This window comes from Neofelis nebulosa, chromosome 16, assembly GCF_028018385.1.
Source record: "Neofelis nebulosa isolate mNeoNeb1 chromosome 16, mNeoNeb1.pri, whole genome shotgun sequence".
Taxonomy (NCBI): Eukaryota; Metazoa; Chordata; class Mammalia; order Carnivora; family Felidae; genus Neofelis; species Neofelis nebulosa.
The window spans coordinates 56,508,925-56,522,581 of record NC_080797.1 but is presented as its reverse complement, the minus strand read 5'-3'; the positions used below and the strand labels follow the sequence as shown (position 1 = coordinate 56,522,581).

The window sequence follows — 13,657 nt, the reverse complement described above, 5'->3', positions numbered from 1 at the left end:
GCTAGCTCCCTTATTTCTTCAGATACCTCCTTAGCTCTCGAGTTTAGTTTCCAATCATAAGGATCTTCCCTGAGCACTCCAAAATCACACACATGCTCTCAGTCACTCTAGTTTCTTCCCAGCATTTATTATCACTTATGTATTTATTATCTCCCACAACTAAAAACATAATCTTAGAGAAAGAAATTCTGTTTTGTATTACTCTTCATTCCTAGCACCCAAAACAATGACTGGCTCAGGGTAAGTATTCACTTAATATATGTTGAATTAACAGACTGATGTTGAGGGGCGCCTGAGTGGCTCAGTCAGTTGAATGTCCAACGTCGGCTCAAGTCATGATCTCATGATTCATGAGTTCAAGCCCCACATTGGGCTCACTGTTGTCAGTGCAGAGCCCGCTTCGGATCCTCTGTTCCCCTCCCTCTCCGCTCCTCCCCCGCCTGTACTCTCTCTCAAAAATAAACATTTTTTAAAAAATAGACTGATATTGAATTAAAGTAACTAATGAAATTAATGAAAAAAAGTATCTGAACTACACCAAATATTCTAGAATCCATGTATTATCAAAGTTTATGTAATTTAGGGGCACCTGGCTGGCTCAGTCGCAGGAGCATACAACTTTGATCTTGGGGTTGTAAGTTCAAGCCCCATGTTGGTGTAGAGATTACTTAAAAATAAAACCTTAAAAAAAAAGTGTATGTAATTTACTTTGTATCTGTTTCTGATTTATGCTTCATCTCCATGATTTCTATCATGAAGAGATCAATAGGATAACCCGGTCTTCTAATAGCCAAAACAGAATCCACCACAGCCTGAAAGAGAAGTGAATGAGAACAGTAAATTACTGGTCTACTAAAAGAAATCACTGGCCCAAGTAATCATCAGACTAAACAGATAAAGGGCTTCAGGCCCCAAAATATAGGGCAAGGCCACAAAGGCCACTCTGTTATGGACATTAGTAATAACCAATGCCAGTGGGTACTCTAAACCCTGAAGGAACTTCAGAGATCATCAGGCCCAAAGCCTTCATTTTACAGTTAAGTAAACTCTGAAACTTTTAAGAATTTACAGACTTAACACAAGGTCTAAAAGCAGAGCCAGGCCTAGAATTCCGTTTTCTTTAACTGCCAAGCCACTGCTCTACTACCAACACTATGCAAACTTTTCCACCAAAAGACATATTTAATGGAAAAGAAGGAAATGTAATCTGAGGTAAAAGCTAAAATTTGCTGGTTACACTAACACGAAGTGTCTTAAATTTTGTGTTTTATCATGAAAAGCTTCTACGTCATGCCATGATATACATTTCTTTTAATGTGAAAGTAATTTTTTTCCCCAAAATTGCAGCGTGAAATTGATACTCCAGAAAGACATGTGTTATTTATTCTGCCACATAACCCCAGGGATATATAGCATGGTACAATAATATATCCTATTGCTTAGCTCAGAAAGCTTGGATGTTTCAGTCGGTTAAATGTCCGACTTCAGCTCAGGACATGATCACACGGTTCGTGGGTTCCAGCCCCGCATCGGGCTCTGTGCTGACAGCTCAGAGCCTGAAGCCTGCTTTGGATTCTGTATGTCCCTCTCTCTCTCTGCCCCTCCCCCATTCGTGCTCTGTCTCTCAAAACTAAATAAATGTTAAAAAAAAATTTTTTTTAAAGAAAGTAATATGAAATTACATAAATTAAGTATTACAATATAACCACCCTAAAATATAAATAAAGCAAAAAACTATACCTTAGTTTACCTGAGATAACATGATACTTGGTTTTGGAACCTAACAGGGAATAATGACAAAGACCACAGGATAATGAGAGTATCAGTGTTTCTACAACTCCAGAAGAGAATGGGCGCACTAACCAGATAACATGAAGATTCTGGATCACTTGATATATGTACTCCAACAGGAGAAAATACTGTAGTCTTTATTTGAACTCTGCTGAGCAAGAAATTGTCTGATCTTAATCTGATTTGCAAATTAGGTTTTCCTATTGGTAAGGGGAATTGATCAGAAACAAATCAGGTGTTCTAGTCCATTTGTCATTTATATTTCTCAGAGTAAATTAGCAAGACAGCATTCTGATTTATATATCAATGTCTTGTGATTTTGGTTATGAATTCATCATTCCTGATAAACCAATATATTCAAGTTGCAGAAAATACAAAGCTGAGGAACAATGATGATATCAAATTATAGCCACCTGATAAAAGCCTTCCCAAAATACCCAATCTACTCCTTAAATTACATACATTTTACCTTTAGAAGTAAACAAAACAAACACTCATTTCCCAGATGTGAAGATTATCTGTCAGATCAATCACGCTTCATTAAAGTGGTAACCTTAACAACCTATGTGTCACCTCACATAATAAATATTGACCTCTAGGTTTTAAGAGACCAGCACCTCACCCCAATGACATCCACAAGGGTTGATCCACAGGCAGCCAAGCTCCCTTCATGTTAACTTAAAAGAAAGTTTAATATAGAGGCTCTTAAATACTGAGAACAAACTGAGGGTTGATGGGGGGTGGGGGAGAGGGGAAAGTGGGTGATGGGCATTGAGGAGGGCACCTGTTGGGATGAGCACTGGGTGTTTTATGGAAACCAATTTGACAATAAATTATATTTAATATAAAAATAAAAGAAGGTTTAAGAAGGCAGCCAGGCCCCTTTCATTAACTTTCATGTTAACTTAAAAGAAGGTTTAATATGACACTTTTGAAAAATTACACATACTGTTCTGACCAATCAAGTCTAGACTATAACTAAGTGAATAAATGTTTGCCTTCTGTATTTTATTTCATGTTCAAAAGAACCACATACGATAGTTGATTCTTATAGGAAAAATAAAAATATCATCATGCATTAGTCTATATTTGTTCTGAATGCAAAAGTTTAATCACAAACCTCTGTTAACACATCAGCCAATTCAGCAGGAACTTTAGTTTGTAGAGATGTTCTAGACACATCTAAGAGGACTTCTCTTTTCATCTCTTTGTTAATTTTAACATTTTCCAGAACTTCAAGTGCTTTTATCTTCGCAGCTTCAAATCCTTCAGCTATTATTCTAGGGTGCAGGCCCTGTCACATCAACATAAAACTAAAAATCATAAAGTCATCCAAAATAAAAGTAACCATCTTCTCCTGTTAATAGGTTATGTCCAAAGAAAGTAATATTACCCACATCAATGGCACTCAATACAAATGCATGTACATAACTTATGAAAGTAATTTCTCAGTGCTTCATATTTAAAACAACCTCAAACTTACAGAAAAAAATTTATGTCCAGGACAAAACACTACAAAACTCCTCTTTATTTCCAAAAATTATGACACACTGTCATGTGGTACCCTTCCAAATGGGCACAAAAGAAAAGACTCCTTTAATGCAGAGGAAAAGAACCAACGCTGATTTGGAGGAAAGTACAAACACCACCTTCACCAAATGTTAACATCACAGCAATGGGACAAATAGACATCATGTGCCTCCTGATACAATGCATTAAGAACACTACCACACGTCTATGGTATTTCATGCCAGAAGTTTATTACCTGAGTCTAATTGTGATAGTCAAATCCAAATTGAGGACTTTGTACAAAATAATTGGCTGTACTCTAAAAGTAGCAATGTCATAAAACACAAAAGACAGCTCAGGATAATTCCAGTTTAAAAGAGACTAAAGGAGGGCACCTGGGTGGCTCAGTCAGTTAAGCATCTGACTTTTTTTTAGATATATTTATTTTGGGAGAGCGCAAGAGGGGAGGGACAGGGGGGGGGGCAGAGGATCCAAAGTGGACTCTGCGCTGATAGGCTGACAGCAGCATGCCTGGTGTGAGGCTTGAACTCACAAACCACAAGATCATGACCTGAACTGAAGTCAGACGCTCAACCAGCTAAGCCACCAGGAGCCCCTAAATAAATGAAGCCTGGAGCCTGCTTCAGATTCTGTGTCTCCCTCTCTCTTGGCCCCTCCTCGGCATGCGCTCGCTCGCTCTCTCTCTCTCTCTCTCTCAAAAACAGATAAACGTTAAAAAAATTTTTTGAGAAAATGTTAAAAATTAAAAAATAAAGAAGACTATAAGGATAGGACAACTGAATGTAATGCATGAACGTAGATTTTCTTCTGCTATAAAGGACACTGTTGGGACAAATGATAAAATAGGAATAAAATCTATAGATTATACTACTGTATCAATGTATCAATGTTAATATTAATTTCCTGATTTTGATCACTATTCTGTGATTACATAAGAGAATATTGTGGTTTTAAGAAATATACACCGAGGGGCGCCTGGGTGGCTCAGTCAGTTAAGTGTCCAACTCTTGATTTCGGCTTAGGTCACGATCTCACAGTTTGTGAGATCCAGACCCACATCAGGCTCTGTACAGACAGCACTGGAGCCTGCTTGGATTCTCTCTCTCCCTCTCTGTCTCTCAAAATAAATAAAATTAAAAAAAAATTTTTTTAAGAAACATACACTGAAATATTTAGATGATCATGACTGCAACTTACACCATTCAAAAAAAATACGTACATACATACATATATGCATGCACCATATATACGTTTTTATCTGAGAAAGAGAGAAATGTTATTCTTTGGAATATTCCTGAAATATTTCTATAGGCTTGATATTATAACAAAATAATTTTTATTTAAAAAAATTTTTTAACTTTTTTTAATTTATTTTTGAGACAGAGAGAGACAGAGCATGAACGGGGGAGGGTCACAGAGAGAGGGAGACACAGAATCTGAAACAGGCTCCAGGCTCTGAGCGGTCAGCACAGAGCCCGACGCGGGGCTCGAACCCACGGACCGTGAGATCATGACCTGAGCCAAAGTCGGATGCTCAACCGACCAAGCCACCCAGGCGCCCCAACAAAATAATTTTTTTAATTGTCTTTTCTGGAAAAATATATAAACTTATTGAAAGTGGGAACTGGGTCTAATTTATTCCCTTCCTCCATTCCTCTACATCAGTCCTACAATAATTTTTTAAAGTTAACATTTCTTAAGGATTTGTGCCAGGTTCTAATCTAAAAGGCTTATTTCATTCAATCCTCTCAACACTACGAAGTGGGTATTATTTCTGTTTCACAGATGAGGAAATTGAGGTTTATAAGAATAATGTAACTTGCTTTAGATCACCAGGATATTAAGTGGTAGAGCCAGGATTTAAACCTACAAAGCCTGACTCCAGACCCTGGATGTTATTAAACATTTTCAAAACACTTCCTCAGTCTCAGATCTCACAATTTCTCACCCGGACTATGATCCTCTAGTCTTGACTCCCTTAAAGCTGTCCCTCAAATATTTAAAATCCCAATCTGACCAGATCAGTCATTAATATGTTAACATGAACATTCTTCGTGGTTAGTATACCACATGCCCTCTGTAATCCAGCTTCCACCTACTTCTCCTGCCTTTCATTGCCGTCCCACAGCACTTTAAAGTCTGGCCAACACCAAAATGCTTGCAGCTTTACACACATACCATGCTGCTTCTCTTCTCTGTTAATTTTGCCTCTGTTAATTTTGTTCCTTCTGCCTGGAATGTCTTTCTCCTTGCTCCTTACTCTTTCCACTGGTTCACTGCTTCTCATTCTAAAGATTTAACCCAGGTCTTACTTCCTCCAAAGAGTGCTTCCTAATTCGGGCAAGTTTAGGCTATCACTCCTTCCTCAGTGTTTCTATCACATCTGGTACTTAGGTCTATCACTATACTGCCACAGTTTCACAATTATGTCAACGCCCGCCCATCAGCATCTCCCCCTTCCCAAACTTTTTTTTCCCTAACCAAACCCTAATCTTGTTTAGGTATCTCTTCCTCAGGTCTTCAGAGGAAGTTACCCTCTCTAGCTAACTCAAGGGGTGGATCCTGATTGGATTAAGTCAATTCCCCTAAAACCTGTTATTGATTTGGGATGGACACAGATCAAAGTTGGCCCAATTATATTATAAAGGAAGGAGTGAAACTCCATAATTGGGCAAATAGTTTTATCCTCCCTCTCTTGCTGAGTGTTATTAAAGAAAGCAAGTAGTCCTACTTTTCTCTGACAGTCTTATAATCAGGACAGAAATAAGCTTTATCATGAAACAGCACTATAAATGGAAGAGCCAAGACACAGAAAGGACCAGGTACTTGATGACTAATAGACATTTTCAACGTTTTTTTTTTTTTTTTTTTTTTTTTTTTTTTTTTTTTTTTTTGGGACAGAGAGAGACATAGCATGAACGGGGGAGGGGCAGAGAGAGAGGGAGACACAGAATCGGAAACAGGCTCCAGGCTCCGAGCCATCAGCCCAGAGCCTGACGCGGGGCTCGAACTCACGGACCGCGAGATCGTGACCTGGCTGAAGTCGGACGCTTAACCGACTGCGCCACCCAGGCGCCCCTAATAGACATTTTCAATCAACCAAACTTGGATGTTCTGTAATGGGAGATAACTTACTGTTTAAGTGACTTTCAGTCAAGTTTCTACTGCTTACAGCCAAAGGCATCCTAAATGAGGTACGTTGCAGGTACTGAATTGTTAGACAATTCCCAATACTAAATGAAATGCAAAGAAGTACTAATCTTAGCACTTGGACCAGGTAATGCTTTGCTGAAATGGTTCTTTAAAGAAAGAAAAAAACCCAAATACTTAATTAGATTAGACAGATAAATAATGCCAAGAAAAGGATACAGATTGAACAAAGACAGTTACATAGAAATGTGTGTAGTGATTTCAGAGGCTAGTGAGTAGACTGGAGGAGTCTGGCTAGAGTAGATGGTTTATAAGGAAAATAAAATAGAAAGGTAGGTAAATTCACAGTGTGAAAACCTTCAATTATTTTTCCCCAGTTATTTTTTAAAAGGTGCATAATTTGGTTTAGACTTCATCAGTGATGTTTTCTTTTCTAGGTCATTATTCATGGGTATATGGCTAATTTTTTACCTTCTTATATACCTTAAATATTTCATTTTTTAAAAGGGATATCATTCCAATGAAAGGAATTATTTTGGCAAAAAAAAAGAGTTCATTATTACTTCCATTTACAATTGTACTAAAACCGGGGTGCCTGGGTGGCTTAGTCGGTTGAGCGTCCGGCTTCAGGTCAAGTCATGATCTCACGGCTCGTGAGTTCAAGCCCCACGTCAGGCTCCGTGCTGACAGCTCAGAGCCTGGAGACTGCTTCGGATTCTGTGTCTCCCTCTCTCTCTCTCTGCCCCAACCCACTCTCATTCTGTCTCTGTCTCTCTCAAAAACAAATAAACATTAAAAAAAGAAAATTTACAATTGTACTAAAGTATCTTGATAAAAATTGGCACAAAAACAGACACTCAGATCAATGGAACAGAATGAAGAACCCAGAAATGGACCCACAAACGTATGACCAACTAATCTTTGACAAAGCAGAAAAGAATATCCAATGGAATAAAGACAGTCTCTTCAGCAAGTGATGCTGGGAAAACTGGACAGTGACATGCAGAAGAATGAACCTGGACCACTTTCTTACACCATACACAAAAATAAACTCAAAATGGATGAAAGACCTAAATATAAGACAGAAAGCCATCAAAATCCTGGAAGAGAAAGCAGGCAAAAACCTCTTTGATCTTGGCCGCAGCAACTTCTTACTCAACACGTCTCCAGAGGCAAGGGAAACAAAAGCAAAAATGAACTATTGGGACCTCATCAAGATAAAAAAAACCTTCTGCACAGGGTAGGAAACAATCAGCAAAACTAAAAGGCAACAGACAGAATGGGAGAAGATATCTGCAAACAACAAATCAGATAAAGGGTTAGTATCCAAAATCTATAGAGAACTTATCAAACTCAACACTCAGAAAACAAATAATCCAGTGATGAAATGGGCAAAAGACATGAATAGACACTTCTCCAAAGAAGACATCCAGATGGCCAACCGACACATGAAAAAATGCTCAACATCACTCATCATCAGGGAAATACGAATCGAAACCACAATGAGACATCACCTCACACCAGTCAGAATGGCTAACATTAACAACTCAGGCAACAACAGATGTTGGCGAGGATGCGGAGAGAGACGATCTCTTGGGCACTGCTGGTGGAAATGCAAACTTGGGCAGCCACTCTGGAAAACAGTATGGAGTTTCCTCAAAAAATTAAAAATAGAACTACCCTACAACCCAGCAACTGCACTACTAGGTATTTATCCAAGGGATACAGGCATGCTGTTTTGAAGGGGCACATGCACCCCAATGTGTATAGCAGCACTATCAACAATAGCCAAAGTATGGAAAGAGTCCAACTGTCCATCGATGGATGAATGGATAAAGATGATGTGGTATATATATACAATGGAGTATTACTCAGCAATCAAAAAGAATGAAATCTTGCCATTTGCAACTACATGGATGGAACTAGAGGGTATTATGCTAAGTGAAATTAGTCAGAGAAAGACGAATATCATATGATTTCACTTATATGAGGACTTTCAGACACAGAACAGATGAACACAAGAGAAGGGAAGCAAAAATAATATAAAAACAGGGAGGGGGACAAAACATAAGAGACTTCAATACGGAGAACAAACAGAGGGTTGCTAGAGGGGGTGTGGGAGGGGGAGATGGGCTAAATGGGTAAGAGGTATTAAGGAATCTACTCCTGAAATCACTGTTGCACTATATGCTAACTAATTTGGGTGTAAATTAAAAAAATAAAATTAAATTTAAAAAATAAACATTAAAAAAAATTGTTTTTAAGTATCTTGATAAAAATTAACTTTTGCCCTCTAAAATTAAACCATTGTACGAGTGAAAACAACAATTTCCACCTGGGTGGCTCAGTCGGCTAAGCATCCAACTTCAGCTCAGGTCGTGATCTCACAGTTCGTGGGTTCGAGTCTGGCGACAAAGCCTCTGTCTATCCCCCCTCTTCTGCCCCTCCCCCCGATTCAAAAATAAACAAACATTTAAAACAGTGAAGTACTACATGAATGTGAATTCTGTAATATGCTAATACCTCAGATATGTAAAGATCAGCTTGTTTTAGTAACTCTCCAATAATTAGAACATTGGAAGTAGTACCATCTCCTGTAATGTCATCCTGGGCTGTTGCCACTTTTGCTATCAAGGAAGCTGTTGGGTGTTGAATTTGCTGGAAAAAGCAAGCAACAGATTAAAAGAACGAGATTGAAAAAAAAAAACAGTCCAATGCAAACAAGATAACCTAAGGGCCACCAGTAAAATTAAGAAATGAAATAAGCCTCACTTTACATGTTCACAAATTCTGTAGTATCAATACTTAATAAATGTCAATACCCAAAATTTTTAAATTGAGAACTAATGAGGTTTGAACATTTTAGAAGAGTCTTTGCTTTAGAATGCAATGACATTTCCAAAATAACATTAAATCCTTCAATCTCTAAGATGAATATATTTACTAAAATTGCAAAGGATTTTTTATATTTTCATGATTACAAAGAACATAACACAGTGCCTTTAAAAGATGGAACTAATTTGGAAGTATCTCTAAGCTATTACTTGGACTGTATGAAGATTTGAAAACAACCAAAAATATCTTTTATTAAGGTTTAACCCAGCAAGTGTAACTCATGACTGCAGTATGAGCAAGCTGACAGGCTTGGTTTAAGGATATACAATTTGTGGGGCACCTGGGTGGCTTCATCAGTTGGGCGTCTGACTTCGGCTAAGGTCATGATCTCACATCTCATGGGTTTGAGCCCTGCGTCGGGCTCTGGGCTGACAGCTGGGAGCCTGGAGCCTGCTTCAGATTCTATGTCTCCCTCTCTCTCTGCCCCTCCCCAACTCGTGCTCTGTCTCTCTCTCTCTCTCTCAAAAATAAACATTAAAAAAAATTTTTTTAAGGATATACAATTTGTACTATGTTCTAGGCTTATTAAGGTTTCTTAGAGTCAGTAGCATCAGCTCACCATCTCATGGAGCAGTACGTTGCCATCTTTGGTGAGTTTGATGTCACCTGCACCAGAAATAAGCCTGTTCAGAAAACAGTGATGTTATTAAACCTCAGATGGCAAGGGTCAAGCAAGATATTCTCAGTTCTTCCCAGTGTACAATCCCTGATATCAGGAACTGGGCTTCAAAACATCTATGTGCCATAGGGAGATTCCATGGTAACCACCACCATGTACAGCCTACAGAATCACTTCTCCCCATGTGGACTGCTATAGCAATTTCATTCCAAATGGAGCATTTACAAGTTTAAGGGTAACAGACATTGATGAGTTATGAATGGCAGTTTGGTCCAAGAAGAGTATTTGTAAGTCTACAAACCACAAATTTGTAAATTTGCTGTAGGGTTTTGTGTGTGTGTGTGTGTGTGTGTGTGTGTGTGTGTGTGAAATGTTACCATTCATTCACTCAACTTTCTTCCCTCATCCCTCATATTTATTAGATCATCAAGTTCTGTCAATTGTACAACCTAAGTATTTCTTGAATCTACTCCCTCCTCTCCATGTTCAACTGTCAACATCTCTAGCCTGGACTACTTAAGCAGCATCCTAATATCTCTGAATTTGAATCTACCCTCCACACTACATTTATCTTTCTAAAAGGCAATGTGGCTCAGTCAGTTCTCTGATCAAAAATCTTTCAATGATTCTTACAAACATGGGGAAAAAATCTTTCAATGAATTTTATGTTCTCCATCACCTTCAGGGTAAAATCCAGACTATTTGGCAATGACCTAGTTCACCCTTCCCAAACTGGTTTATGTCCATTTTTCCTGACATCTACCAAATGAGATCTGGTGGGAAAATACTATGGTTCCTTTAATATGTCATGCTTGTTTTCACTTCTGTTGGATTTACACCACTGGACTTTCCCATTCCTTAACTTACCAGGAGGCCTTTACTCCCTTCTCCAACTGGTGAACTCTAACTTAATTTTCAAGACTCTGATCAAAAATCTGTTTTCGGGAGGTTTTTCCTTCTCCCTACCACCATTAGTAATTAGTCCCTTTCCTCAGTATTATATTTGCGATATATATGATCAATAACATATATGATACCTTCACCATCTGTGTTCCCAGCATCCAATTAGTACACAGGCATTCTCTTTTACCGTTAATATTAATTTTGCTCATCCCTCTTAGAATGCATCTTTCCCCCTTACAAATTTTTTGCTCTTTTTTCCTCACTCTTCCAAAGAAACTTGTGATACTAAGTAAATGCATGCTGATGGCGCGAAGCGTTCAAGTTAAGTTTCCTAAGGACGCACTCTGGAAGTGGAACTTGGATTTGCAACCGCAAGGCCTGTGTGCCCTTAACGCTACAACACACTGGCAAACACAAACCAACCTAAGGGCATACAGTCTCAAAGAGCAGGGGAGTTAAATCGCTTATGTTTCTAAAGAGACACCAGATGAAATGACTTTCCAACTGCACAAGAGCGTTAACGTGGGCGGGGGGCAAGGGGTGGGGGGTGGGGAGTGGGTGTCACAGCTTCATTGGGGGCCCTTTCCTCGGGCTCCTCCCGTCCCAGGCCAGGGATGACCTCAGGGCAAGAATGAGAACGAGGACAACCAGGCCCACAGGTGCGTCCCGTCGCTCCAGGCCCTTCATGGAACGTCGGCCTCAGAGCCCGCAGCGACACCCAACAAGCCCCCGGCTCCCTAACCGCCGCCTCACATTTTCATGGTGCCCTTGGGCCCCAAGTTGGTACGTAGCACATCTTGCAGCCCTCGGGCGGCGCATATGTTGACGGCCAAGGCCGACCGGGCCCGCGCCACCTCTGCCTTGGAGTTCACCGCCGTGATCGCAGCCATAGCACCGTTGAGCGTGCGACCGGGCCGGCAAAGACGACCTTAGCGCGGATCCTGAGGGAAATCCCGGCGCCACCGCCCGCGCTCGCGAACCCTCAGCCAATCCTCGCCAGCACAGGAAGTGACGTTACCAGGCCTCGCCCGCACGGAAGCCAGAATCACCTTGGGTCAGGGCGCCAAGATGGCGTCCTCGGCCTCCGCTCGCACTCCGGCGGGGAAGCGAGTGGTGAATCAGGACGAACTGCGGCGCTTGATGAAGGAGAAGCAGCGTCTGAGCACCAACCGGAAACGGATAGAATCTCCATTTGCGAAGTACAACCGTTTGGGGCAGCTGAGCTGTGCCCTGTGCAACACCCCGGTGAAGAGCGAGCTCCTGTGGCAGACTCACGTCCTGGGAAAGCAGCACCGGGAGAAAGTGGCCGACCTGAAAGGCGCGAAGGAAGCCACCCAGGGTCCGTCCGCCAGCTCAGTGCCTCAGTCAGCCAAGAGGAAGGTGTCGGAGGCGGACGGTCAAGATGCCAAAAGACCCAAGGCCTCCCCGCTGCCCCAGGTACAGCCCTCCACATCCGCTTTGTCCACCAACTTTGACAAAGCAGGGAAGGAGTCCACTAGAGCGACCCTCATTAAGGTTTCAGGACTCGGTTTACTCCCTGATTATGAAGATGAGGAAGAGGAGGAGGAGGAGGAGGGAGGAGAAGGGAAAAGGGGAGACGCCGGCAAGCAGCCGCCCGATGCACAGGGCAAGGAACACTCGCTTTCCTCCTCGAGGGAGACAACAAGTAGTATGCTGCCAAGCGGCTTCTCGGATACAAATCCTCCCAAGGCCCCTTTAATTCCTCATTCAGGGTCAATTGAGAAAGCAGAAATACATGAAAAAGTAGTGGAAAGGAGAGAAAACACAGCGGAAGCATTACCGGAAGGCTTTTTTGATGACCCTGAAATAGACGCTAGGGTTCGAAAGGTTGATGCCCCAAAGGATCAGATGGACAAAGAGTGGGACGAATTTCAAAAGGCCATGAGACAGGTCAATACCATTTCCGAAGCCATAGTTGCTGAAGAGGATGAGGAGGGACGGTTGGACCGGCAAATTGGGGAGATCGATGAGCAGATAGAATGTTACCGTCGGGTGGAAAAGCTTCGGAATCGCCAGGATGAAATTAAAAATAAGCTTAAAGAGGTTCTGACTATAAAAGAACTGCAGAAAAAGGAAGAGGAGAATGTTGACAGCGATGATGAGGGAGAACTACAAGATTTGTTGTCTCAGGATTGGAGGGTAAAAGGGGCTTTATTATAGGGTTTCAAAGACCCAAAATTTCTACACCCTCTACAGTGGTACCAAAAGTGCTGTCTCTGGATATGATATTGGTTACTTCATGCCTAACTGGGTTGTTAAGATACAATGAACCTGTGAAGATAGCACTTTGGAAAGTTCGTGTAAAATATTTTTGAGGTAAAGTTGTTTTTGAAATTTTTCAAGTATTACATACTATATTGCCAACTTTTTACACATTTACTCAAGTGTATAATTTTGAGTTAAGTCTGTAAGCTGTAACTGTTGTACATAGTTAAATATATATTTACTTAAGTAATTCTGTTTTGAAATTTATAAATTAATAGAAGTCGGGCTAGCAGAGAAGGCTTTAGGTGAAAATCGAGTGTAGTATTTGGGATGTATTTGGCTTTTTTCTTTTCTGATCCCCTAAATCAACTCAAGGGTGGAGGATGTTTTTTTATTTTAAGAACACTACTAAAACACATAAATCAGGGCAAATCAGTTCTCTGAATTTTCTGTTTCATAAATGTGCCAGGGGAACATGGTGAAAACATGCCAAACATGACCAGTCTCCTTAACCCAAAAGTTTCTCTTGTTTAAACCAATGAT

At 40.5% G+C, this 13,657-nt stretch overlaps 2 protein-coding genes across 4 annotated transcripts in view; one reads left to right on the top strand and one right to left on the bottom strand.

Moving 5' to 3' along the window:
* Positions 1–11,883, bottom strand: part of CCT6B (chaperonin containing TCP1 subunit 6B) — a 32,283-nt gene extending 20,400 nt beyond the window's left edge. For 2 of the 3 annotated variants that reach the window (XM_058705504.1, XM_058705505.1), the window contains exons 1-5: positions 11,642–11,882; positions 9,926–9,989; positions 8,995–9,129; positions 2,912–3,085; positions 709–812 (exon numbers count right to left, since the gene is read on the bottom strand). In XM_058705504.1, coding sequence (XP_058561487.1) covers positions 709–812; positions 2,912–3,085; positions 8,995–9,129; positions 9,926–9,989; positions 11,642–11,778 — 614 coding nt within the window. In that variant the 5' untranslated portion in view covers positions 11,779–11,882. Of the gene's footprint in view, positions 1–708; positions 813–2,911; positions 3,086–8,994; positions 9,130–9,925; positions 9,990–11,641 lie in introns of all 3 variants that reach the window. The other variant, XM_058705503.1, reaches the window with a different exon arrangement.
* Positions 11,884–11,925: 42 nt separating this feature from the next.
* On the top strand, positions 11,926–13,364 carry ZNF830 (zinc finger protein 830). Its single transcript, XM_058705506.1, has one exon. The coding sequence runs from the start codon at positions 11,957–11,959 to the stop codon at positions 13,067–13,069; it is 1,113 nt and encodes a 370-aa protein (XP_058561489.1). The 5' UTR covers positions 11,926–11,956; the 3' UTR covers positions 13,070–13,364.
* Positions 13,365–13,657: the final 293 nt, after the last annotated feature.